The sequence below is a fragment of the Lissotriton helveticus genome, chromosome 2_1 (genome assembly GCF_964261635.1).
Source record: "Lissotriton helveticus chromosome 2_1, aLisHel1.1, whole genome shotgun sequence".
Lineage (NCBI taxonomy): Eukaryota > Metazoa > Chordata > Amphibia > Caudata > Salamandridae > Lissotriton > Lissotriton helveticus.
The window spans coordinates 454,260,930-454,288,309 of NC_136059.1; the positions used below are offsets into that span (position 1 = coordinate 454,260,930).

At 45.7% G+C, this 27,380-nt stretch overlaps 1 protein-coding gene across 1 annotated transcript in view; it reads right to left on the reverse strand.

The window, feature by feature from the left end:
* Positions 1-5,775: 5,775 nt before the first annotated feature.
* Positions 5,776-27,380, reverse strand: part of SLC38A9 (solute carrier family 38 member 9) — a 396,909-nt gene continuing 375,304 nt past the window's right edge. Inside the window, exons 14-15 of the mRNA XM_078675090.1 lie at positions 25,807-25,896; positions 5,776-6,464 (exon numbers count right to left, since the gene is read on the reverse strand). Of these exons, the coding sequence (XP_078531216.1) occupies positions 6,299-6,464; positions 25,807-25,896 (256 nt within the window). The 3' untranslated portion in view covers positions 5,776-6,298. The remainder of the gene's footprint in view (positions 6,465-25,806; positions 25,897-27,380) is intronic.

Below are 27,380 nucleotides of genomic sequence, written 5' to 3' on the forward strand. Positions count from 1 at the left end.
GCCACTGCCTCCATGCAAAGTCTGAAGTTGGTGGCAGCCGAGATGGAGGGTTGGGCGAGAGACATCAGGATCTGCGTGTCATCAGCGTAGGATACTACCTCCATCCCAAAAGATCTAATCAGCCTGGCAAGTGGGGTCACATAGATGTTAAAGAGGGTCGGGCTTAAAGCCGACCCCTGAGGGACCCCACACTGCACAGGGTGGGATGGAGATAGAAACTCCCCCAGCATGACTCTCTGTTCTCTCTGGCCAAGGAACGAGGTCAGCAGATTAAGGGCTGACCCCACGACCCCTGACTCCCTCAGACGAGATGTTAGCACTGAGGGAGACAGGGTATCAAACGCAGCCGTGAGATCTAGCAGGATGAGGAGGGACGTCAGGCCCTTATCCACATTTGTGCGAATGTTGTCAAGCACGATGGTGAGGGCCGACTCAGTACTATGCTCTCTCCGAAATCCATGCTGCGAGTGATCTAGGCGGCCAGAGGTTTCCAAGAAAGTTGAGAGATGCTGGTTTAGATGAGTTTCCAGCATCTTTGCGGGGGCTGGAAGCAGCGAAATGGGGCGAAAATTTTTAAGAACACCCGGATCTAAAGTGGCCTTTTTTAGTAGTGGTTTAACCACCGCTCTTTTCCATTGTTGAGGGAAAATACCGTCCTTCATTGCCTGATTCATGAATTCTAAGTAGGTGGGCAGGAGAGACTCCTTGCATTGCCATCAACTTTGTTTTCAGTGAAGAAATACAGTAGATCAAACAGCACAATGACAACACTAAGCCTCTTTTTCCTATTACACCCACCTCTTTTCATAGCCTACATCAATCCATCATCTTTCAAATTCCTACCTCTTGCAGCTCTTGGCGACACACTCAACTCCCTCAAAGCCCCATCATATGAAGAACATATGAAGATGTCTCGTAGTTCACTAAATCCTTACTCACTTGTCAGTGCCTTCCTCACTCGTCCCAGAAACTCTAAAAACAGGCAAAATCCTCCCACTCTTGATGAAACCCACATTAGACCCTGATGACATTGCCATTTAGTACTACCCTTTATGAGCAAAATAATTGAAAAGGTGGTCTATGTTCAACTCTGAGATCAGATCAATGGCAATAATCTCCTGCACAACAACCAATCTGGCTTAAGTTCACACTGCAGCACGGCTACAGCTACAAAGTGTAGGCAATGCCCCCCGATCCCTCCCTCTTGATACAATAGGAACATTTGCTACTTTCAACACAGTTGACCATCCCACACTTAACAACATCATGAAGTCTAAAATGGGATACACTGGAAATATACTTCACTGGTCCTCCTATTTTTCCACCCAACACCAGTTCATTCAAATAGACGCATCCAGGACCCAGAAGATCAGAACTACATGCTGAATCATCCCAGAGTTCCATCTTGTCCGCTCTCATCTACAATCTCTATATGGACCACTGCGCCTGTAATCATCAATAACAGTATTAAAATTCACCAATATGCTGACAATACAGAACTCTACTTGAGCATTCACACAACACATAGATCCAACCTTGTATACATCCCACTAACTACAAACCCCCTCAAACTACAGAACAAACATGCCACCTTACGCTCTTTACCGCTTATTCTGCAATACTTCACACACTAGACATTGCATACCTCATCAGCTATGACAAGGTTGACACTCTTCATCAAGAATCATGGTTCACCCCCACATCTCCTCCCATTCTAGATGTCCTTCTTCCCACAGGCTATAGCATCCATAATGTGGACTGCGCACATAACAAGGGAGGAGGCTTCGCTGTCATCTCTAAGTCCTCCTGGTTCTGCACCCTATGCAAGCACGTAACACTAAACTGCAAGGAGCTACGAGCACACCACTGCCCACTCTCTGCAACTCAAACTGCCACCTTCCCTTTCATCTACAGACCTCCTGGGCAGAACAAGGGATTCAATGATCAATTCGCAGATCTCCTCACCACCTCGTCCACCTGAAACGTCATACTACTCTTTTGGGTGACTTCAACCTCCCAGAAAACACACGTTTAAAGAAAAAAAAAAAGACACCCTCTTTAACCTCATCAACCCACTTAACATGGTACAACATGTCACACAAGCAACACACTTCAAATGCCACATTCTCTACCTTGTCTTCTCAACATAACTGACAATCCAATGCAAACCACTCAGACCCATGTACTGGAAGGACCACGTTGACATCCCCATCGCCCTTCTCAGAGCCCTACCACCAAACAAAGATCAACACAAAAGAGAAGGCCAAATCTTCAGCTCCTTCAAAGATCTCGCCATAGACAACCTAATGCTTGAACTAATTTCTCACCCTAACTACTCCACATCCGATGCTAACAACCTTTGAAACAACTTTAACACTTTTTTGGTAGCCATGGGTACATTCCTCAACCTCTACATGGATCCACTTGGTAGTCTACCCACAAATTGCTTCAAGATTCACCAATAAGCCAATGATATACAACTCTAATTGAAAATCTTCTCTGCTTCAGACATTCAATGCATCAAACACTGTCTGCACTTCATCCAGATCTGGATGTCAGTCTACCTGAAGCTCAACCCAACTAAGACAGAATTCCTATTATTTGGCAAGAACACCAACGAAGAAACAGTACAGATCCGGCTCAATGGCATGAATCTTGATGACTTCAACCTCAACTTTCACTGAATGCCAAGTCCCTTTTTCAATGTATTAATTTGCCTTCAAAGATTTCTCATCTTCCATAATACCGATCTCCAATTAGTACGTTTTAAAATATCTTTTCTTAAATCGTGCTTTATAGGGGACTTTGTAATAAGGAAAATGTTACTTACCACGTAATCTGTTCATAGCGTGCAGTGCTAAGTTGCACATGCTGTGCATACTGCTGCCATCTTGTGTTGGGCTACTACATTACATTTTGTTTTTCTTTGAAGTTGTTGTGGGACACAAGACGTGCTGTGATTCATCCCTTGGCCCATAATGTGCATGAGAATGGATTCTACCCTATATGGTTTTCCACTCAGTAGACCGATGTGAAAGTGAAATGTAGAAGAAGACTCCTGTGATGTCACTTGTGCATTGTAAGTAATTAAAAAGAAGAAATGTTATTAGTGCTGGTAGATTGACACCAGACCAGGAGATATAGTCATGCCTGCGAAAGGCTTCCCCTTGGATTAGCGCTATGCTTGATGGACGGTGCTCCAACCATCACGCACTTGCAAGCAGCATCAGTCCAGCCCTGAATGTCGCCTGTTTATGCAGAGGCATGCTCCCATGCTGTATTTACCACCAAGGAGTCTGGGAGACTTTCCCACAGATAGAATGGGTCATGGGGAGAAGCCGTAAACATTTTCTCGAACCATGGTGTGACAACCTTTGCCTAAATGGATTCTTTAAAGTTACGAGGGGCTGATTTTAACATGGCATTGAGCATGGGGAGAAATCGGACAAGTACTCTGTTCTGGGGAAGTTCTCAACTAGAAATTAATTCTCCGGCCGGAAGACATGCATGTTCACTTTATAGTGGTAAGCTGCTCTCTGAATCACCGCATGCTATGTAGTGGTATTGTCTAATGAGAATGGCTTTGCAGGTATGGCTCCAAATCAGGGTCGATATTGTCATCGCCCCAGGGGTCGTCCCCATCTCCTGTCCCTAGAGGTTGGTCATAGGGATCTCCATGTCCAGGAGTGCACTGACCTTTCGGGTGACTCTGACGGTGAAGGAGGGGGGGAATATGGTTGGTCTGCTGGTGGGGACTGAGGAGGAGGAGGAGGTGGTGATGAGCTTATAAACTAGCCTTTACGCTTCTTGGACATGAAGTGTCTAGATTCGTCAAAAGTCAACTGCTTATTAAAAGTCAGGCTGCGCTTCTATGGCTTTGGAAGATTCTGTCGTGGTTGATGGCCATTTTGGAGGCAGTTTGGCAGTGGCCTTGCCAGTCTCTGGGTGAATGAACAGCTCCTCTGTCAGCTTCTGTAAAATAGGTTCCTTGGATTCCTCAGGTTTGAGGGGCCTTCAGTGTCAACTTGGCTCTCAGTTTCGGAGGTGCTCTCTGCAGTGATTTTGACTGAGAGTGACAGTGATTGACGCCCTTTTAGCCAATGAATGTAGCAGCTTGATGGCCTTTGTTTGAGGCTCCGAAGCTTTCCCCTGATGCTGGCTAGAGCCGGACGGCAAATCAGTGGGTGGCTGCATCTTTCACCCCTGTTTGGGGCTAGACTACTGTGGGAGGGGTGCTCTGCCTCAGCTTGGGGCATTTAATGGCATGTGGTTTTGTCCCCTGGCTTTACTGTGCTGGAGTTTAACTTGTGCCCTTTAAGTCTTTTTTGTTGAGGAGCCCCTGGTTTCGATGCCAAGGATGCCCTGTCTTGTCCTTCTCCCACAGATGTGCAGGAGGAGAGTGTCTCAGGGCTGGGTGTCAGTTAGGTTGCTTGGACACCAGAGGGGCCCACCTTTTCCTTCTCCACATCGAGAGGGTCAAGTTCTTCCAAAATGTTAGAGCTCTCCGTAGAAGACCTCTGCACCATCTTCACTTACGCCCAGCACCTTTCCTTTTGATATCTCATGATCTTTTTGCAGTGGAAGGCAAGACCAAACTAGCTGGAGGTCTTCCTGTGGTCAGGGGAGAAGGAAAGGTTGCAAATGCTGTGCTGGTCTGCCCACGGATATTTGCGTTGCACCTAGACATAATTGGAAGGGTGCATGTTCTACCATCCCATTTCTGTGTTCATTCTCCAAACTGAAGGTGGCACTACCAGCTTGACAGAGGTGATGGTACCTCGAAGCTGGAGGGCCACAGTTGGTGGAGTAGGTCAAGTGGTTTATCAGCCGCCAAGTAGCTGGATAGGAGCAGTGATAGTTAATAAAGTTTTTGGTCTCCAAAGGTAGTACAAGTATACCCGAAAATGTTACAAGGATACATGTGAGTTTCAGAGTCATTGCAGGGCACATCCCAACCAGAGCGGAGAAACAACTATTTAGGGTTGAGTGTTTGCCCATACGCACTGTGCACTGTGGGGGGGGGTGTCACACCACATCCTCTTTGTAGAAACCTTTAACTTTTAAGGTTTCTTGTACACTATCCTCACCGCTCCAGTTTAGCAAACTCTCCACTTAATTAATCTACATGAATATTCCTTGAAATCAAGTTGAGTGCTGATTAAAGTTTTTTTTTTTTACCAAAGAGCCTTCTGCTCCTGGTGACTGTAGCTAGTTTAGTTCTGCTTTTGGTTGTTTGGTAGCCCTGCAACTGAATTATTGTTTTTCGCAAACTGCAGATAGTCTTGGGAGAGTGTTGGACAAAGTGGAAGCGACTGTGAGAGATGGTATATGAAGCCCAGCACCCACCAATCACTGAATCCTCCAGCCAATTGAAAAGTTGTACTCTCTCTGCCTGAGGCTGTTGGAGTAGCCAGAAAAAACAGAAAAGGCATCACATTCAATACATAAAGGTATACCTAGTGAGAGCAGGCAGAAAAACAGTACTGGTGAGATACAATTTAGAGTGCTCTGAGCAACATGTTGCTCACGAGCAACACACTCGAGACAACCGCCATACAGAATATGCTAAAAACTTGTGGCTACCCGTTTGAAATATTTGTTTGAAATTAAACTACCACAGGTAATCAGACAAACATTTGTCACATACAAACCCCCCGCCCCCAAAAAACAACAAAATTGCCTAATGCCATTGAAAAATGTAAGCTTATAGTACACCTCAAGCTAGTACATGTGTTAACTGGAATCAATACTGCTCACTTAGTCTCAACACTGTAATGAATCATGGAATATGTATAATTTAATACAAGCAGTATAAGTGTTAAATACAACTACTCACTTAGTGCTTTCCGTAATCAGGTGAAATTTCCCAGCACTCACCTTGTTGACACTGACTGTTGTTTTCCAAGGTTATAGAAGAGCAATAAATATAAAGACATATATGCGTTTTGCATTGCTTTGAATAAAAACAATGATTACCACACCTTTAACTTAGACACATTCCCTCATGGACTGTTGATTGGCAAAGTGTAAACCATTAAGTCATTGTATAACACATCCTACTTTTCAGACCTTAGTGCTTAGTGTTCTCAGAACAGAAGTTTGATTTCTTCATCCAAGAAGAAGCATTTGTGTAAAAAAAAGAAAATCATGTCTCTGAATTCAAGTAATGCTTTTCATAGCTTCCAGCAAACCATCTCCCATCAGCAGGATGATAATTAGTAACAAAATAATAGAGAAAAACAGTCTGAAAGCACAAGAAGACTGTCAGGCACCATGAGACAGCAGCAACGGAGTGCTTTCACATTAAGAATTGTGCCACAAGGTTAGCAAATCCTAGCGCTATTATGAAGACGTGGAAAATCAGCGTTGGCCATGTAAGTTGTCCAGTGCGGTACAAGGAGATCATATGGATGAGTGATGGATAAACGAACACAAACGCAAGTCCACAGGTTGCTCCAGAATACCTACAACAGAAATAATGTTGTTAGATTGTGAATTTATTTCAACAAATCTATTATATTGTAAAAATATAAATATTTCACAATAGGTGGTCTTAAAGCAATAGATCAGCTTTACCATTAATTTTGTTCTATCCCTTCTCTGATTCTTCCAACTAGGAACTTTTGTCGTATTCATTGGACTTTTCAGATCAATTCCGTGCTCTCACGTATTTGTTATTTATCTCTAAACACCGGTAAGAATCGACTTAATTATCTTTGATCATCCAATCTAAAACCCTGCCAATAAAAAGCCATTTCGTAGATAAACATTTAGGATCAGGACACCGTTGACATAACCTACAGTAAAAGGCAAAAGAAAATGCTTTGCTGCTCCAAATAGTTAAGCTACAGAATAAATGCCCCATTCCTTTACATAGGACATTGCTTCTGTGCTAGATAGTAAATTGAAATTGCTATATTAAAAATCACTGTGCTCAGAATCCACTTCCCTCCCAAATGTTTTACATGAAAAGAGATACAAGCCACAAGTGAACACTAACATTCAGGATTCTGTACCAAGCGTTACTCCATTTTCTTTGCGCATGCATGCCTAAAATCAAATGTTTCACATAATTATTTCTAAAGCTCTGCTTGCAAAATGTTCTGTCAATCCTAGGTTGTCTGCTTTGAAATCCTTTTTTATGAATATACCTGAGCAATTCTTCTTACCATTTTTGGTCCAAAAACATATTTTGATGACCCAATGGTAATCTCGTTACTTGAGTATTACAAGTTATCAACAATGTTTCCATATTCCCCACATCTATATTGTAAAAATGTCTATGGCCAGAGAAATCTCTATGCGTACTAATTAAGGGACATTGCCTGAGGTGTGTACCACTTAGTCAACTGTGCATTGTAGAAGGACTTTTAAATACCTAGGTGTGAGTGTAACTAAGGAGAGTTGGGATCTAAACATTACTCCCCTATTCCAGCAAACAAAGCAGGACTTGGAGGTATGTGCTTCTCCCCTATATCCTTTCTGGGAAGGGGCGCTCTTCAAAATGATTGCAATGTCTCACTTCTTATACACACTCCAAAACGCATACTGTTTACCTTTGCACCTCCTCAGTACTCCCTGGGAAAGTCAGAATAAGGCTCATTTAAAGTCTTTTTTGTTTCAGGACTTGTAAATTCTTATCTTACTCCGACGTTCCTTTCGTGCCAGGATGCTTCTCATGAAGCAGCAGCTGAGCTTTATAAGTTACATTTCATTCATTCATACCTGAATCAATTTTTCACTAATGTACAATCCATGGTCAGCAGGTATCTGTGGGTGAGTGGCCATCAAAGGGTAGGTATCCTTTGCGAAGTGCATACAAGCGCCATATGATGATGGTCGAGGAATCCCAGGCATTCACTTATCCTATTGGGATTTTAAACTAATTTGGATTTTTTTTTTTACACTAAGCCGAATCTGTGGTTGGCCTAGAACTCGGCCCTTTAGGAAACCCAACCTACACTCCATGCCATATGAATCTGCTATCTCTCAAGTACTGTCACTATTTACCGGAATTCTCTTGCACTGTTCGCAAGAATCCATGGAACACAAAGTGGCTAGGAACATCGACAAACGAAACCCCCTTATGGCAGCGAACATGGCTTTCTCATGCAGTGGGACTAAAGGGATATCAATCTTAGGATTTAATAGACATATCTGCATTAAGTCACATCTGGGCTTTTGATCACATTAAATCATTTAAGCAATTAGTCATGGAAATCTCCTTGCACAAAACACTATTCTTTAGAAATGAACAACTACGCCGTGCCCTAGATCCTTACTGGGAAAACGGAAGAAAGTTCCTGAATTTAACTCTCTGAAACCTAAGTTGACCATGGAGCAATTTAGGAAAAGTAGAATTTCCAGAATAATTGGGTCACTAATAATTAACTCACCAGATTAGTTTATATTCCTTCAAGAGTAAGGAGCTGGGTAGGCTTGCAGATAAAGATTGGATATCGGCAAAGGCTGCTATGTGCACTTTGGTTTTCCCGTCCCTACTCAGGCTGATCTAATTTAATTATTATTTTCATAGAGCATACTATCACTCATCCTGATGGAGGAGGACGGGGAAGGGCCCAAAATCAAACTACCTATGGTCCCTACAGGGAACAAGTGCTTCAAACATTGGGCAGGGTGCTTGGCTTCCTAGTAGATTTAGATTCCTAATTCGTGATACTAGGTAAGGAGCTCCAGAAGTACCCAGGTAGTACAGGCTGTGGGCTTCTTGGTTGTCAAAAGAGACGCCTACTGCACTGGAGTAGCGAAAAAGCCCTCATTCTGGGAGAACGGTCAAGGGGCATGGACTATTGTGCCACAGGAAAGGAGTAAATATATAAGAAAAGAGGCTGCTTGAGGAAAAATAAAAAGATCTGGAAATCCTGGTGGGAACAATTCTATATGGAATGACAGGAATATAATGCATGTAACATGATTTGGATTACAGTAGTGGATGAGGTCCTCCCAGTGGATGCCTTGTGGACATTTTAATTACATTACCAGTTCCAATGTGTCTTTTGCCTGTGGTTACATTGTTGTAATCTTAAAATCAATAGAAATAACATAGAAAATACTGTCTAGAGCTGCACCTTGCTGTTGACAATTGTCATGTGAGGGAGGTGCCAGACAGTGGAGGAACTGCAAGTTTTTATAAGTTGACACCCAGCCCACCTGACCTCTAGCATAGAAATAATTATCACTCTGGGTCTCACAAATGATATTTTCCATAGACATTGATGGTGAAAAGTGGTCTTTCTCAGGATAATGAAAATAGAAAAGGTGAATAATACACAAAAATGTTATGCCTTGTAAAATAATTCACAAATGAGGCACTTAATGCCGTCAGATATGTACATTCTCCTGCAACATCACCATTTATGGTTATGTTTAGCATTCTAACCTTTACATGTATTTAAAACTGAGGAAGATACATACACATCACCATTTGACCAGTGAGCAGAGGGCATGACTAAAGGTTATATCCCCTGCATGATACTTGCCAGACATGCTAAGCCAAGCAGGCTTTGTCTTATTGCCCAGCATGCAGCATATACAGGCTTTTGCCTTTATCTGCAACATATATGCCCACGTATGTACAGCTCACCAGATATGACTGAAGGCCATACCTTGAGTGCCCCACATATTAGGACATGACCACAGACATCCCTTCTATGGCTTATATTAATCCCTGGAAAAGTGATATGTTATGGCTGGGTACCCAACCATAACTGACGAGTGGAAGAGGTTTTTATTATAATTTTGAATAGTCACCAAAGTCTCTTCATTTGAAGTTTTTTCAGAAGTTGGCAATAGTGCATCTGAAGTTAAAGTTGAGCAGCAACTGCCATAGGAAATGTATTTTTGATTTGCTTAATATGAGGGATTTTGCAGCTCCAGGTCATATTTTATATTTTTAAATGTCATGTACATTGGCTGGAGGGGTGGGTGATTTAAAAGTAACAATCACAGTTTTAAATTTCACAGGCATTTTTGGTCCATTTTACAACAAAAATATATGACCATACAAAAAAATGTGGCATCAATACAGAACCTTAGTCAGAAGCACTTTGATATATTAATATTACAAAATAAAGATAGGGTGGATTTAAAAGGGTTATTTTTTGGTATATTTTGACAGGCAATTGGTGCTTTATTCACAATCTAATCTGTTATGTCAATTACACCTCTAAAGCACAACCGTGATCTAAAAGTTATCCTCGCACTGAGGTTATAGCATGACTGCAACATTAAGATGTTAGTAAAACTATTGCAAATAGAGCTAGGTTTCAAGGCTTTCCTTGCGTAAAGATTCTGAAACGAACCTGCACTAATTAAGAATGATTTACCCCCCTGGTCTAACACTCCAAAACTTGGGTATAGGGACTAGCATTGACTCCAAAGATCACACATTACAGGCCGGCATCTAACATATAAACTTTCCTGTTAAGATAGGGAGGTCCTCTATCATTGACAGCACTATGGACCATGCATAGTGACTTCAAGTTAATCCTCTAGACAATCAATCAATCAAGTGGAATTATATATTGCGGCTAATCACCCGAGAGGATATCCAGGTACTTGAGGTTCATGATGGTTCAGGTGACTTAGTCACACAGCCAGGTCTTGAGTGCTCTCTGGAATTCTACCAGAGAGGTGGAGGTCCATAACCGTTCCGTAGAAGAAGCATCCTCTGCTGTTACTTCTGTAGAAGCAGGGGGTGTGGGCGAGTGAGAGGGAGGCGGAGAGTAGTTGTCTGGTAGGGTGATGAAAATTCAGACGATGGTTGATGTAGACTGGTCTTTGGTTGTACACGGTTTTGCAGTCATTGTTCATCAGCTTGAATTGGCATCTCTTCTGTATGGGGAACCAGTGAGTTTTCTGAGGTGAGGGTGATGTGGGTCCGCCTGGGGAGGTCGAAGATCAGTCTGGCAGTGGAGTTCTGTATGGTCTGGAGTCTCTGTAGAAGGTGTGTGGTGATACAGGCGTGGGGTGCGTTGCAATAGTCTAATCGGCTGGTGATTAGGCCCTGAGTGCTGGAATGCCCGGTGTTCAGAAAGAGCCATTTGAATACTCTACCTAACATGCAGTGTGCTAAAGCAGGCATGGGCGACTGAGTCGATCTAGGACTTCATGGTCAGTTTGCTATCCAGAATTAAGCCGAGGTTTCTGCAATGGTTGACCAGTTTGGGTGATGCTTCTAGTTCCAGGGGCCACCAAGAGTCGTTCCAAAGGGTGGTGTTTAATACGTGGCAATTGCAGTGCAGCTTACAATAGAAGACTGCACCACTAGGGCCCGAACCAAAGTCGAAAGGCAAGGTAAGACTTTGTGCAGAACACACACAAAAAAATGTAAATGGTGGACAAATGGCTGACCTGATTGGACAAAGATAACTGGTTTTCCAAACAGGTACCGAAATTACGCGCAATAGTGGCTGGAGAGGGTGGTGATCCGAGTGACTCTACTCAAATGTCCTCAGGAGTGACTGAAGAGAGGAGCCACTAGAATAGAACAAGAGCTCTGTCTTGTCAGCAATACATTTCAGTGAATTAAGCAATAGCCAGGATGCCACGGCTATCATGCACTCCAGAAAGGCAGAATAGGGATTGGGCACTGTCCCACCAATTTTTAGTATTATATTTGTAGAGCGTGCAGCTACCCGAAGGTTTCCCGGCGCTAGGGACGTAAAGAGTGAAGGGAAAAAAACTGGATCTGGGACATAAAAGACTATTGATTAAACAGCCAGGTTTTTAAATCATTACGGAATTTAAGGTAGTTGGGTTCCGTGCGAAGGTGGAGGGGGAGAGAATTCCAAAGGGATGGAGCCAGATATGAGAATGAACGTCCGCCCATTCTGGCTCGCTTGATCCTGGGTACTTGAAACTTATGCTGAGTGGAGGAGCGGAGGAGACGGGGAGGGCAATATTGGTGTACCAGGGTTTTGAGGTATAAGGGAGCAGTGCCGGAGTTGATTCTGTGCATGTAACATAGGGCTTTGAATTTAGTGCGATTTTCGACTCGAAGCCAGTGGAGATTTCGAAGGGAGGCTGAGGCGGAAGATTTATTTGGCAGTTTGCAGAGTAGCCTAGCCGCAGCGTTTTGTACGACCTGAAGTTTACGCATAACTTCCCTGCTAGCGCCCAGGTATAGCACGTTACCGTAATCTAGTCTGGATGTTATTAGGGCTTGGATTACGTTTTTTTGTGTTGATTGAGGGAGCATCCATATGATCTTCCTGAGCCACTTTAAGATGACAAAACAAGTAGAGGCAACTTTGACCACTTGTTGCTTCATGGTCATTTGGTCATCAAGAATAATGCCAAGGTTGCGGGCAGTTTTGGAAGGAGAGGGTGGGGGGTCCATCTGAAGCGGCCAGTGATGGGGGCCCCACAAAGCTGTGTCGTTGCCAAACAGGAGGAGTTCGGTCTTTCCACCGTTCAGTTTGAGTTTGTTGTCATGCATCCATTTGGCAATGTCAGTGAATCCAGAGCAGAGTGAGGATGAATTGGAATTGGGATTCGCGGAAAGTGAGTAGATAAGCTGGGTGTCATCAGCATAGGAGTAAATAGTGAGCCCAGCTTGTTCAGCAATTATGGCTAAGGGGCTGATATACAGGTTGAAAAGTAGGGGACTCAGTATGGAGCCTTGAGGGACACCGTATTGTGATTTATGTATTTTGGAAGTGGAGGTGGGGGAAAAGACTTGAAATGTTCTGTCGGCTAAAAAACTAGAGAGCCACTGCAGTGCAGGGCCCGAGATGCCACAGGAATAAAGTGTGTTGAGGAGAATGGGGTGGGAAACCGTGTCAAACGCGGCACTTAGGTCTAACAGGATAAGTGCCACGGTTTCCCCTTTGTCGACCTGATTACGTATGATCTCAGTGACACCTAGTAGCGTTGATTCTGTGGAGAATCCTGCCCTAAAACCAGACTGAGAATTGTGGAGAGGTTTTCTTGCCTCGGTGTAATTAGTGAGTTGGTTATTGATGTGTTTTTCTAGAATTTTAGAAAAGACCGAGAGAAGGGAGATAGGGCGGAAATTGGATGGTATTGCGGGGCAGCATTCACTTTTTTCAGCAATGGAACTATCATGGTGTGTTTCCATGCGTCCGGGACCTTAGCTTCCCTTAGGGACATGTTGAGTAGTTCCACAATTAAATTGAGGGTAGGGGTATCCAATACTTGTAAGATCTGAGGGGAGATGGATCCATAGGGGAGCCAGATTTGATGCTACTGATGATGTTGCGGAGTATGAAAATGTTAAGAAGATTCCATGTTGTTAAAAGTGTATCGGTCTTGCTGGGGTTAGGTTCCGGTGGGTCATGTTCAGAAGAGCTAATGAGTTCGGAGAGTTCCGAGAGTATCGGAGTAAGTGTTACATTGTCAAAGTCAGCATAGAGGTTGTCAATTTTACTGATGAAAAATTTCGCTAGTACATTACATTGTGTGGCGTCCAAGCACGGGGCTTTGGGCTTGCAGGAGGCACCAGAGAGTTCTTGCACGGCTTTAAAAAGTGCTTTGGGGCGATTTTGTGCATTCAGAATGGTTAAGTTGACGTGTTCTGCCCTAGCCGTGTTGCAGAGTGCATGATATTTGGTTAGTGCTGATTTATATAGAAGCTTAATGCTGGGATCATAGTTAGTACGCCACCGTCGCTCTAGATTTTTACATATGTTTTTTTCTACTTTGAGTGCTTCGGTAAACCACGGGGCGGGTGGGTGATGGTGATTGTACTTCTTCTTATGCTGGGGGAGACATGCATTGGCGGCTGAGCTGAGCCATCTATGGATGACCGCTTCCTCCTCAATGTTCGTTATGGTGTTAATAGGCCTGGAGTTGCCTAAGCAAAGATTGAATTCGTTCGTGTCTAGGTTTTTCCAGTTCCTGGCCACCCTGGGTCCGGTAGGTGTAGCTTGGATTGTGGAGGGACGTTGAATAGTGATTTGGAATTCAACCATGTAGTGATCAGACCATGGAATCGGTAGATGGGGTTTACATGAAATTGTATCAAGATTAGAAAAAATGGGGTCTAATAGGTTGCCAGCTTTGTGTGTGGGGCCCGAGTTGTGAAGGGTGACATTCAGCGCAGCTAAATCCGAGATGAGATTGGCGCTTGTGGGGCAAGATGTCTCATTCAAATGGATGTTGAGATCCCCGATAATTAGAAAACTAGTGGCGTGTAGCAAATGGGGAGCAATATGCTCTGGGAGGGAGGCAGCCCATGAGCTAGCTGGTCCTGGGGGACGGTAGATAAGCGTCCCAGAAAGGGTAAAGTTTGGTGACAACAGAAGCTTAAAAAGACCAGATTCGGGGGCGTGGCTTCGAGGGCGAAGATGGTGGACGTGGCTTGTTAGAGCTCCCACCAGCCCGTTACTGATCCGTCATTTATCCTGGCCCCCGAGTCCAACTCCCGACCCACAAGTGCAGCGGAGGTAGAGACTGGCGAGGGGTGCTCTCCGGTGAAGGAACCGGAGCGCTCGCAGCATTGGTGACTGACATCGCGGTCGGCGACGGCCTGGGGCCTACACTCGGCAAGTGAAGCCGGGGCCTCAATTTTGGTGGTCCCCAGCCGGGAGCTCCCGGTGTTGGCGGGCAGTGCTGGCGGTGGGCCCGCGACCTGGGGCTTGAACCCGCCTCGGAGCAGAGGTGGCCATAGCCTGCGACCGAGGGGTGAGTGCAGCCCCCCGGACCCTGAGGGTGGACCGTGACCGAGGTGGGGCCCGGAGACCGGGGCCTCGATTTTGGCGACTCGCCTGAGGCAGCGCGAGGGAGGCCAGGCTGCAGCGCGACGGCCAGTGCGGTGGTCCCCGGAGTGTGACCCTGTCAGCTTCTTGGCCAGTGGGCTTCACACCTTCACGCTTGTCTGGTCGGCTGGGGGCCCCCTGCCCCGGATTTCTCTGGAGGTGGTGCCCGACATCGGGGTTGCTGGTAGTCACTAGTGGAGGTGAGGAGGTGGGCAATCGGCCCATTGGGAGCTGTGACCCTGACTGGACAGTGGCCTGGCCCGTAGAGTCCTGCGTGTGCCCCCCCCTGACGGCGGACTGAAGCGGTCTGCTGATCCAGCACTGTGTTCCATCCTTGGTTGTGCCTTGCAGCGCGGACCGCCTAGCTGGGAGGACTGGTGCCTGCCCTGAGAACCGGGACACTTGAAGAGAGCCTCACCATGACCAGAGGGGGGGGAGGGCCCGCCAAACTGGGCCCCATCGACAAATTTACCGGTCCGAATGGGAGTCAGGGGGCATCCGGTGGCCAGGGATCGGGCCCGGACAACGCAGCGCTCATGGCGGCGATCACCCAGTCTAGGGACATGCTCGATGCCAAGATTGGGGCAGTGGGAGCGGACGTGACCCTATTGCGCCAGGATCTGCGCAACGCTGTGGCCCGAATTACTGAAACCGAATCGAGGATCTCGGTGGTGGAAGACGATGTTGGGACCCTGAAGCGGAAAATGGCGGCGTTGGAAAATATTCAACGGGGCCTGGCGCTTCGAGTCGAGGATGCCGAAGGGCGGGCGCGCAGAAACAACCTACGCTTTGTGGGCTTTCCGGAGGGGTGTGAGAAGGGCAATATGGAACAGTTCCTGACTCGGTGACTGGAGAGTTGGCTTCCCCCGGAGGCCCTGTCCCGCTGTTTCGTGATTGAACGCGCCCATAGGGCCCTGACGCAGAAGCCGCCGGCGGGAGAGAGGCCCAGACCCGTGATTGCTAAACTCCTGAACTATCACGATAAAGACACCATTCTACGGGAAGCAAGGGCTAAAGACTCTCTTCTTTACGAGAATCAGAAAATTATGATCTTTCCGGACTACACCAGACTCGTGCAACAGCAGCGGCACTCCTTCATTGCCGCCAAGGCGAAACTCCGGGGCCTGAAGATCCAGTACTCATTACTCTATCCAGCTCGCCTTCGGGTGATCTTCCAATCCCGTACTCATTTCTTTGATACCCCAGAGGCCGTTTTCAAATGGACTGATGAGACGGTGAGACTCAGGCCGCATGATCAGCCTGGTTTGAACCTGGGACGTTCGCGTGAACCGTCGCAGGATCGGAGAGACCAGACTGCCAGGCCCAGGAGGGATAGGAAGTCATGATCACGGAAACGGTCCGCTTCTCGCAGCGGATCTCCTTCTGCTGCGCCTACTGACTCTGATCACTCTGGTAGAGGCCGCTGACTGACGGCGGGGACGTATGCCCGTCTACATATACCATGAACCCCGGCCGAGAGGAGTGGCTCCGCAGTGTTCCACTGTACCGACCATTGACTGCTGAGTATACTACTAAGGCTGGATTTTGTTGTGTTACATGTGGGGTCGTGGGGAAGGGTTCGGGGTGCTCCTGTATAGGGGCTCCCTGCCTCCTATGTAAGTGGGGGCTGTCTAGGAGAAGGGGGGGGAGTTTCTATAGTTCACAGGGGTAGTTGGGATCCATTGGTATGGTTGGCCTTGGGCACTCTGTTTTGGGCCCGAGGTTGCCCATGCCGCGACAGATACTTCTGAGTTCCATGAGGTATAGGGGTGGGGGGGAAGGGGGCTGACAGGGGGTGGGGGGGGGGGGGTGTAGCTTGGGGCACGTTGGACAGTGGGGCTGTTGTTGTTTTGGGAGGGTTTGGGGGAGGGCGGGGGGGATTGCACGTGATTTCTGATGTTTTGCCAATGCTGATGCTGTGTACCTGGGTGTGGTGCCAGGGTTCTGCCACGATTGCTACACTTGACTTTGGCTGACGCGCCGCTCCAAGGGCTCCCCAGGGAGTCCATGCGTGTGATTACTTGGAATGTCAGGGGAATGCTTGACAAGATCAAACGAGGGGCGATCCTGAGATGGGGGAAGAGGGAGGTGGCAGATGTATTATTGTTGCAGGAAACACACATGCTGGGAACGAAAGTGCTGAGCCTGCAGAGGTTTGGCTATCAACAAGTCTATCATGCAGGGTTCTCCAGGGGGTCCAGGGGAGTTGCTGTTTTGGTGCATCGTAGATTGGCCTATGTCCACGAGAAACAATGGATAGATCCACAGGGTCGATACGTGTTCATCAAGGGGATGGTGGGTGCTGAACCTGTGGTTTTTGGGAGTGTCTACGCCCCTCCGCCATTGCAGTGGTCCTTGTCCGAGAAACTGTTTGCGGTATGGGCCGAGATCCCCGAGTCCTTGGCTGTGCTGGGAGGTGATTGGAATGAGGTTATGGATGTTTGTATGGATCGTCGACGAATGCAAGGGGTATGTACAGCTGTTGCCCCTACCCGGTTGAATGCGATGGTGGAGGGTATGGGCTGGGTGGATGTGTGCGTCATATACATCCCAAGGCCCGTGAATACACTTATGTGTCGGCTGTACATGGTTCCTTTTCACGCCTAGATTACGTTTTTGTGCCCCAAGCGTCCTTGGACAGAGTGCAGGAGGCTGGGATCTTGCCTAGAGGGCTGTCGGACCACTCTCCGGTGGCCGTCAGGATCGAACTGCTTTCGAAGCGTCAGCCATTCCGGTGGAGAATGTCTTCGTGGCACCTTCAGCAGGCCGGCTTCGTCCAACACCTGCGAAGTGCGATTGCACATTATTGGCGGGAAAATTTAGTGGAGGACGTAGACGCTATGGTGGTCTGGGAGGCCATGAAGCCCACGATTAGAGGTATTGATATTGCGTGGTGTGCGGCGGCCCGTCGGGAGCGTAGGGGGGCCATCACTGCGGCGGCCACACAGGTGGAAATGCTAGAAGAACGGTGCCGGGGAGGGGGTGATGACGTTGCATTACGGTTGCTCCTGCAGGCGCAGCGGTCATATGCCTCTGTGCTGATGGATGAGGCTCGGCAAGCGTGGCTGGCCACGCGCAGTAGAGTCTATCAGTGGGGGGACAAATCTTGTACCATGCTTCATAGGCTGTGCCAATATACTGTCCAGCCGTACTCACTGCCGGGTCTCACCGATGGGGAAAGAGTGGCGATCACGGACCCGGCGGTGCTGGCGGCAAACTTCGCCCAGTATTATATGGACCTCTATGCCCCGCGGGACCGCTTATCGGCGGACGCAATTGATAAATTTATTGGAGACCTGCCACCGAAGGCGGTTTCTGACGAGACCAGGGCAGCGCTGGACCTCCCCCTGACAGCGGAGGAGCTGGGAGAAGCGTTGGGACAGCTCAACGCAGGGAAGGCGCCGGGACCGAGTGGGTTCCAGTGTGAATTTTATAAACGTTTCCACCTTCAACTGGGTCCTCATTACCTGCGTGCACTGGAGGCGGCGCGATCGCGGGGCAGACTGCCGGCCGACTGGCGACATGCCGAAGTTGTGGTCTTCCAAAAACCCGGCAGGCCCCCGGACAGGCGGGACTCCTATCGCCCGATATCCTTGCTCAACTTTGAGGCTAAGCTGCTGGCTAAGGCCTTGGCGAACCGCCTTCTCCCATATGTGACTGACTTGGTCCATCCGGATCAGGCCGGTTTCATGCCACATAGGGCGACGCGGCACAATATCCGACGGGCACAGGCGGCGATTGATGCGGTGAGGGACACGGGGGAGAGGGCAGCGCTGCTACTGGCGGATATTGACAGAGCGTTTGACTCGGTCAGCTGGACATACCTGTTCGCTCTCCTGCCTCGCCTCAACTTGGGCCCGGTGTTCATTTCCTACATCAAACTACTATACACGGACATCACGGCATCTGTACGTGTCTCCGGTGCGGTATCCGAGAAATTCCCCATCGGCAAGGGGACCCGGCAGGGGTGCCCACTCTCCCCATATCTATTCGCGCTCGCCATGGAGCCCCTGGCCTCCTGGGTACGTATCGACGCACAGATGCGGGGCTTTGAATGGGGCGGTACACTCACTGATAGAATAGCTCTGTATGCAGACAATGTCCTCTTCTTCCTTACAAACTTAGACAGATCGGGCCCTCGAGTCTTGGAGATTCTGCGTGTTTTCGGGGAGGTTTCGGGCCTCTATCTCAACCCACGTAAATCCACCTTGTGGGTGTTGAATGGCAGAAGTGTGGCGGACTCCTGGGCGTCGGAGCTACAGATGGCTGTAGGGGGCTTGAAGTATCTGGGAGTGTTCCTGTCCGACTCCGCGGCTGTCGCTTGGGAACGTAACGTGGTCCCGGTGTGGGAGAGGGTCCAGACGGATGTTAAGACGTGGTCCCGGATGCCCCTCACTATCTTCGGTCGATCCGCCATTTTCAAAATGGTCGCGCTTCCACGCCTTCTATACCAATTGCAGAACCATCCACACCTTATTGCCCCTCAGTGGTTTCGGCAGGTTAATTCGGTCTTGGGCCGCTTTCTGTGGGCGGGGGGTGCAGCCAGGGTGGCACTGCGGACTTGCTTCCTGTCCACATATTGTGGTGGCTTGGCCACGTCGGACTCCTGTCGTATTATCAGGCCTCACACCTGCTTATACTCAATGAATGGTGGTATGGGGACAGGGGGGACCCGGCGTATGCCCTGGAGCGCTCATTGATGGGCGACAGCACTCTGCACATGATTTTTTACTCGGCCAAACTACGAAAAAAGCTTCCGAGTGTTACGCGTGTGGTGTTTGCTATATGGCGTCAGGCGCTGCCTCGCATGGGCTGGTGGGGTAGGCTTACGGCGGAGACTCCACTGTGTCAGAATGGACGGCTTCCTGGGTTGGCCTCTTTGACCGGGTTCGGTGGATGGGATGCCATCGGAATCTCGTCGCTAGGACAAGTACTGTCCGGGGTCACCCTGAAATCGTTCCAGGAGCTCCAGACCGAGTTCCATATGCCCACGACGCAATTCTATCGCTATCTTCAATTTCGCCACGCGCTGGCACCTAATATTGCTGGCTTGGAGTCACTGCCGGAGTACAGTCCAGTGGAGGCGAAAATCTTTATGGGGGACCTCGGCGATAAGAAGGTATCCCGCATCTATCAACCCTGGTCACTCACTGTTCCTCCTCCCTACTTCCCCTTAAAGACGCCTGGGAGAAAGACATTGGACCCTTGGACGAAGATGATTGGAGGGAGGCTCTGGAGTCCCCGCGAGGGACAGCCATTGCAATGCGGCTCCGTCTCATCCAATTCAAATACCTGCACAGAGCCTACTATACCCGGGAGCGATTGTGGAAGGCGGGTCTGATTGTGTCCCCAGAGTGCCTGCGCTGTGGAGTTGAAAGGGGTACGCTGTTGCATACAGTGTGGTCCTGTGCGCGCCTTACCAGATTTTGGAATGGTGTCTGGACTTGTTTGTCTGAGGTGTTGGGCTGGGAGCTGCCCCGTACCCCCGCTTAGGGATTCTTCATGTACTGGAGGGTGTAGGGGGGAACATTTATAAGCGTCACCTCCTACTACTGGGACTGGTGGTAGCCAAGAGGGACCTGGCATGGGCATGGAAGGGTGTGCAAGCCCCCCCACTGTGTGCATGGAAGGCTGGCTTAGACTACTTTATGGGGCTGGAGCGCCCGGTGTTCGAGGCCAGGGGATGCCCCCGTAAGCATTATAAGATCTGGAAGAGGTGGGCGGAGTATAGGGGACTGCTCCTGGACCCTCCGATAGAACTAGAGGATGAATGGCAGGAGGCGAGTGGCCCACAGATCTAGGGAGATGCACAGTACCGGGCACGCTAAGACCAGGTGGTGAAGGTTTCATATAATCACGTGCAATGGGTTAGGGAGGGATAAGGGGTGGGTCGTCGGGAAGTTGAGTTGTTGGGGATGGGGGCGGAGGGTAAGGGGGGGGATCTGCTTGATCCGTATCATTGTTTGAGATTTGTGATGATGCAAAAACGTGTCTTGATATTTGGTGGCACTCTCCTGCCTTTGGGGAGCCACGTGTATGCTTCTCTCTGACCGATCTATAATAACATTTTGTTGTGAAAAAAAAAAGACCAGATTCACAGTTCTGTATATCTAAGTCATCCCATTTACATTTATAGATTTTTTGAAAAATAATTGCCATCAATCAAGATATGCAGCTCGGTACAGACCATATAATTCATCCAATGAGTCCATGCAAGTGTATCCGCTGATTCAAATGGCATAAATATAAGTTAAATAAGGTAGGGCTCAGGAAGGAGACTTGTTGACACCCTGCTCTAGATATTTAAATACCAAGCGGTATGGATGCAAGTGTATTGAATGTGATCTATTTTCTAAGTAGGTAATAATTCACTGCAGAGGTTAAAAAAATATATATTTTATTTATTGGATTTTATGGCATATGTTACATTCACTTTCAACAATTAATGGAAAGGAATAAAAGAAAAAGAAAACAAACAGTGCAGTACATTCAAGTGCACCTTGTTTACAATAGCATAAATATCCATACAGCAGAGACCACTGCCCACAGACCTCCCCCCAAAGCCCACACACCGCCCCCCGACTGCGATGCATTGCCCACACCACACATCTTTTGTTGGATAGGTTCCATTCGACAACAATTATGCTGAATCTGGATGTTCTAACAAATATGCTGTCACCAGTGCCCATACATCCTTAGGTCTAGATGCAACTGGTAATTCTTCTGCATAAGTATCTAATTGGGCTCTACCCTAAACAACATCCTTTAACCAATGAACCACAGAAGTAACTGTTGTCTCTCCCCAGTGTTTTGCCACCAGTCGTTTGTTTGGCTAGCAGTGAGGTGATAGCCACCAATTTGCGGTTACATGGCTGTAGTGTTGCAACCAGCCCCAATAGGCATAGATGTGGAGTGCAATCCACCCTCTCCATTACCATTGTGTACAAACTTTGTGTAACCTGAGACCAGAATTTATAAACCAGATGACATCCCCAGGACAGGTGTAGAAAATCAGCATCCACCACAACATCTCCCACACCGGGAGTTGTCTCTGAGCCCATAACTGTGCAGTTGGAGAGGAATATACTATATTTGTTTTATTGACTTGAAGTGTATTATCCTGAGGTTACAGTTGACTGTGAGGCGGCCCGTAAGTGCACAACACAACTCCCAGTGCTCCCATGCCACCGGTGTATCCAATAAAAACAATGGCAATGAGTTTTGAAAGGACCCTATTAATATCAGAGGGCAGGAGGGACACTCTACACAGTTTGATCTTTGAAGATTTAATACACAATTCAATAGTAAACAACACTTTTTCAAATTCAAAAAGTGCTACATTACGTGCGTTGTGTCCCCAAGTGAAGCATGAAAACAAAAGCAATTTGTGACTATTTACAATATGTGGTTTTCATTAAAACAGAAATCGACCATTCAATTTATACATTTAATGAGAGCCTGGGTGTGAAGTTACACTGGCTGTAGGTTGCTCTGATCTGTAAGGTTGTCAAACAACCTTACAGATCAAACAACCTTACAGATCAGACCAACGACAGCCTGTGTAACTTCACACCCAGGCTCTCATTAAATGTATAAATTGAATTGTCGATTTCTGTTTTAATGAAAACCACATATTGTAAATCTGTAATGTAGCGCTTTTTGAATTTGAAAAAGTGTTGTTTACTATTGAATTGTGTATTAAATCTTCAAAGATCAAACTGTGTAGAGTGTCCCTCCTGCCCTACGACATTAATAGGGTCCTTTCAAAACTCATTGCCATTGTGCTTATCAATTATCAAAACTTTGTTTTTATTAGCCACAAGAACCATTGTTTTTTGTTAATAAACTTAATAACCTGGTTCCTAGTGAGTAGGGTTCCCCTGTCCCAAGATGTGACCGGTGTATCCAGCCATGCATTCCGCCTATCGAGGGCTGCTGCTCTGTCAACTAAGTTTTCCCTAAGGGATATATTGTACAATCGGGTTATGAGGCCTTTGTGTGAAATACCGCCAGCAGCGCCTGCAACGCTTTCAACGTGACTGGCTCTTCCCGAAACGCATGGTATAATGACCTTACAGCAGCTTGGAGTCTGGTGTACATGAACCCGAGTAGCGCAGTGGAAGTATAGTGCTTCCAGCATCAAAAACTGTCAGTCCGTGTAAAAGTCTCCTAATATGATCACCCCTGCTGTCTACAGTATTTTCATTGCCACGGATTTGTGTGTTACAGATATATTTGGGAGCGCAACCAGAGGCATAGCTGGTGCATAGATATAGGGTCTGCCCGCTCTAGCACTTATTCCATGGCAGGCCTACGAGGTACTTCGTATAGTGTTGATTTCTAGCAGAGTGATTTCGTACCTAGTGAGAAGTAAAATGTCTGTAAGTGGAATGGGGTGGGTATCATCAGTCTCCTCCACCACATGTGGTAAGTAATGCTTTGGGAAGTACCAGTTATGTGCAAATTGTGCTTGTGCACATAGGTAATATAGATGAATATCTGGGGCCCCAAAACCTCCTCAATCGCATTGTTGTGTCAGTGTATCCCAGCGGCATATCTTATCTGTTTATACACCCATGCCAGTCGTATCATGCATGTTTTAAGGGTCTTAAAGATCTCACTATTAAAACAATAGGTATATTCACAAACATGTATAAAAACCTGGGCAGGACTGACATTTTCATTATCACTATGCAGTCAGCCAGTGACAGAGGCAGTCGTATCCACCGTGCAACCTGATCCGTCAGTTTCGCAATGGCATCGACATAGTTCATACGAACCACTACCTCCAGATCCCTGTGTATCCATATTCCCAGATACTTGATGGGTTCAGTATCCCATGCAAGTGTGAATTCCATTTTATGTGGGGCGGTGGTTGACATGAGAGGGAAGATATAGGACTTATCCCAGTTGATGCTTAGACCCGAATATCTTTCAAAGCGCACATACTCCCAAACAAATGGCTGCAAATATATCTCAGGGTCCCGTACATTAAACAGCATATCATTCGCATATAGGTATATGGGCAGAGGACGCTGCCTAAACCTCAGAGCGGCAACCAAATGTCTCTGCCGGATCATACATTCCAGTGGCTCCAGAGCAAGGGAAAACAACATTGGGGATAAAGGGCAGCCTTGCCTGGTGCCCCAACAAACTCGTACCAGATCAGAGATTAACTTATTGACTCGTATCCTTGCTATTGGCCTAGTCACTATATAGTAATCTAATCCATCTCAAAAAGGCCTGAGGCATACCCATTCGGTGTAATACTGTGAACATATAACCACACTGTATGGACTTGAAGGTTTTGGCGGCATCTAGAAATACCACTGAAGCCCACATCTCTGGATCCAGTTGATGCAATAAGGTTATGAGACATTGAACGCTCCGAGATGAACCCCGATTGGTCCGGCAGTATCAGGTTGGGCATGAGAGGCTGCAAACTAGTAGCAATGCTTTTCACCAGGATTTTGGTGTCTATATTTATAAGTGATAACGGTCTATATGACTCACATCTGTTTGGGTCCTTATCTGGCTTTAAAAGTGTAATTATAAGGTTCCAAATGATGATCATGGTGTGCCACAGGCTTTTGTAAGATTAGTTATCAGTAGACCGGGAGCTGAAGGACAGCATACTCTGTCAAAAGTATAGGTTGAGATGCTGACATGATATATGATTTGAGCTGTAGACTGTTCTTGAGGTTAAACTCTAGTTATTTTTGTAGGTCTTTGGTCTTGGTTAGGAAGTGGTCAGCTAGGGAGTGACATAGTGTGTTGCTTGTTTGGAGGTTGAGATTTCACATTCCTGATTGGACACTGAGTTTGTAAATGTGACAGGAGTAGTGATGTCTCTTCACCTTTTGGACTGCAGCTTTACATATTATGGCATGATATTGCAATCAATTTGCTCGAGACCTTTGTTTATTTCCAGTATATTTCCTGAGATATTTAACTGAATATGAGAGAGTTCAGTTCTACTAGAATTTGACCAGCTTTCCAATATAGATGGGAGGTCATAAAGATTTTTGTTGGGAAAATGTCATCATGGATTTATGTCAGCTTGTGATTGAAACATTAAACTGAGACTGCTGGGTTGTTAGGCAATGAGAAGTTAAGCCAACATTATGTGTCAAACTCCCATGGTAAATGTTCTAGCACCTGTAGCTGTAGCCTTCAATGAATGCACATCTAACTTAATTATAGACAGATCAGTGCAGGTCAAGTGATTTGTTTCTGTTAACTGTGAAGTGGGTCTGAACAGCAACATGCATCCAAGTTATTCCCAGGTATAGGCAGTGTCACAGACCATTTGAACTAGATTCTGAAATGTCAGATTTGTAATGGACCTCTGGAACCAAGAAAGCAACATCAGTGATAATTATCATACACTACACCCAGTCTGAATTATTGCCCAAGTATCAGCTTTAAATATATTTTGGAAAAAACAACCACGAGCTTGAAAGTTTATGAAGCCACAAACATTTTGTTAAGAAATGCAAGCTTTATCTTTTAGAAAATACTAAGTTCCATCCAAAAATTCTTGTTATTTTCATGAAAAACAAATTTAATGTGTAAATAACCGTTTTTTGTTTTTCATCATACACATGTGGTTCTCGAACAATTGCATGTAATTTTCATCAAATTCTCACCTCTACTACTACTACCACAACAAATAAGATACTTTGGTGGTGCATCTTTGCTATAACTACTAGTCCTAACCATTGGAAGAAGCTCACGTTCATTCTTTCTTATTGCAGTACACGTAGGGTGGAAATTTGTTTCTAAAATACTTCCTTTACAGCACTTATCACAACTTAGGCTGGCCAATTCTTTCCAGCCAATTGAGCGGGAAGGGCAACATCCATTTTTCCAAATAAAACTTTTGCATGAAAGTAACTTTTAAAATATTTAAAAAAGTACAATTTTAACGAATTACAGAAAATGTGATTATCCAGGTTTGAAGATCAGTAACTAAGCATTCTTGCACGGTTAGCATCCATCCACAATTGTACTTTATTCCTGCTAATAAAGTTTCTGTATGTTTAAGGACAACAACAGAATTTACCTGATGATGCCTCCAATGTTCGGATAGAATTCTGCCATAAGCACACCGCCACCCACAACAGCTATGTTTAGAAACAACACATGGAAAAAACTGTGAAGACAAAAACAAAATACTATTAATTGGCAGTTATTATGTTATTTTCATTAATCATCTTTCCTCGAACAAAAGAAGCGTGTCTTTGTACTTATTAACAAGTACTTTCACAAAACGTGCTTAAGGCAACACAATTTCAAATCTAAATGACTACAATTTTGTGGCTAATGTCACATATGGAAAAATCACATGCAGCCCTAAATTCTGATCATTTAAATAAATGCAAACTTGACATCATCCAGCAAGGATGGCATGTAAATGAAGTCGTGGATCCAAACTTACGAATATATGCAATAAGCGAACTTTCACATGTAAATACATAAACAAACTGGATCATGTATAGAACAAATAAATGAAACATACGTTGTCATGCTCCCATGATAACCTATATTTCCACTATGCACATTGAGATTAGGGGCACGGCTAAGATGAGCAGTGTTGAAACACAGTAAGGTTTTGTACCTAAACAAATGCTTAATGCTATCTGAAGCATAGGAATTAATAACACAACATTTACATGTATGAAGACTTTTCCTAGCACTTTAGTTCTGTGGCTAACAACATGTTATGCCTGAAACAGTGTTCTAATTATCCACAGGCATCCAGTCAAGCTAAAAATAAATAAATTAGGAACCAGATTAGTCATAATGGAAATAATCACCTTATAACATTATTTGGTTGAAAATAATATGGCAATATTTAACCCCGTATAACCACTATTACTGTAAGCTAAGAACAGCATCAAGCCAATTGGGATCAAATATATTGGCAAGAACACAGTGTACAGAATATATTATATAACATGTACAACTTTAAAGTGGGACAAAACCTATTATCTTCAACCCATGAGAGCAACAACTTTATTTGTTCTTACTATAATTTTATTCAAACCCCAAACCCTAATCTTTTAATTCTCAGTTCTACTTGAAACCTGAGTAACATAGGTACATTACACATTATTAATTAATCTGGCAACACATAAACTTAGATCTTCTTTAGTGTAGAAGTATGTTTACCATACTTTCTTGACTGGGCCCTTTTTATGACCAGTTATCACCCCATTTCCTTTGTAGGCATGGTGGAAATGAGATATTTTGATAGATTTATAATGAAACTGCAGTTAAGGGTGATCGATCACATCATGTGTTATTTCTTAACCTATATTGCCTGATTTCCACTGAAAAATGATCAGTAATAACATTGTAAAAGAAATTGCCCGAAATTAATCATGAATGCATACCAACTTAACAGGTTCATTTGTATCAGTTACTTTGTTATATTTGATCACATCTAGGATTACCTTTTAGGAAATTGGTCCCCTTTGGATTTTATAACCTAGTTTCGTCTAATACAGTTTATAATGTATGCATGTGTTTTATTATATATCTACATTTAAATATACATGTGTATATATATATATATATATACACAAACACACACACAGATCTATATACACACACACATATATATATGTATGTATG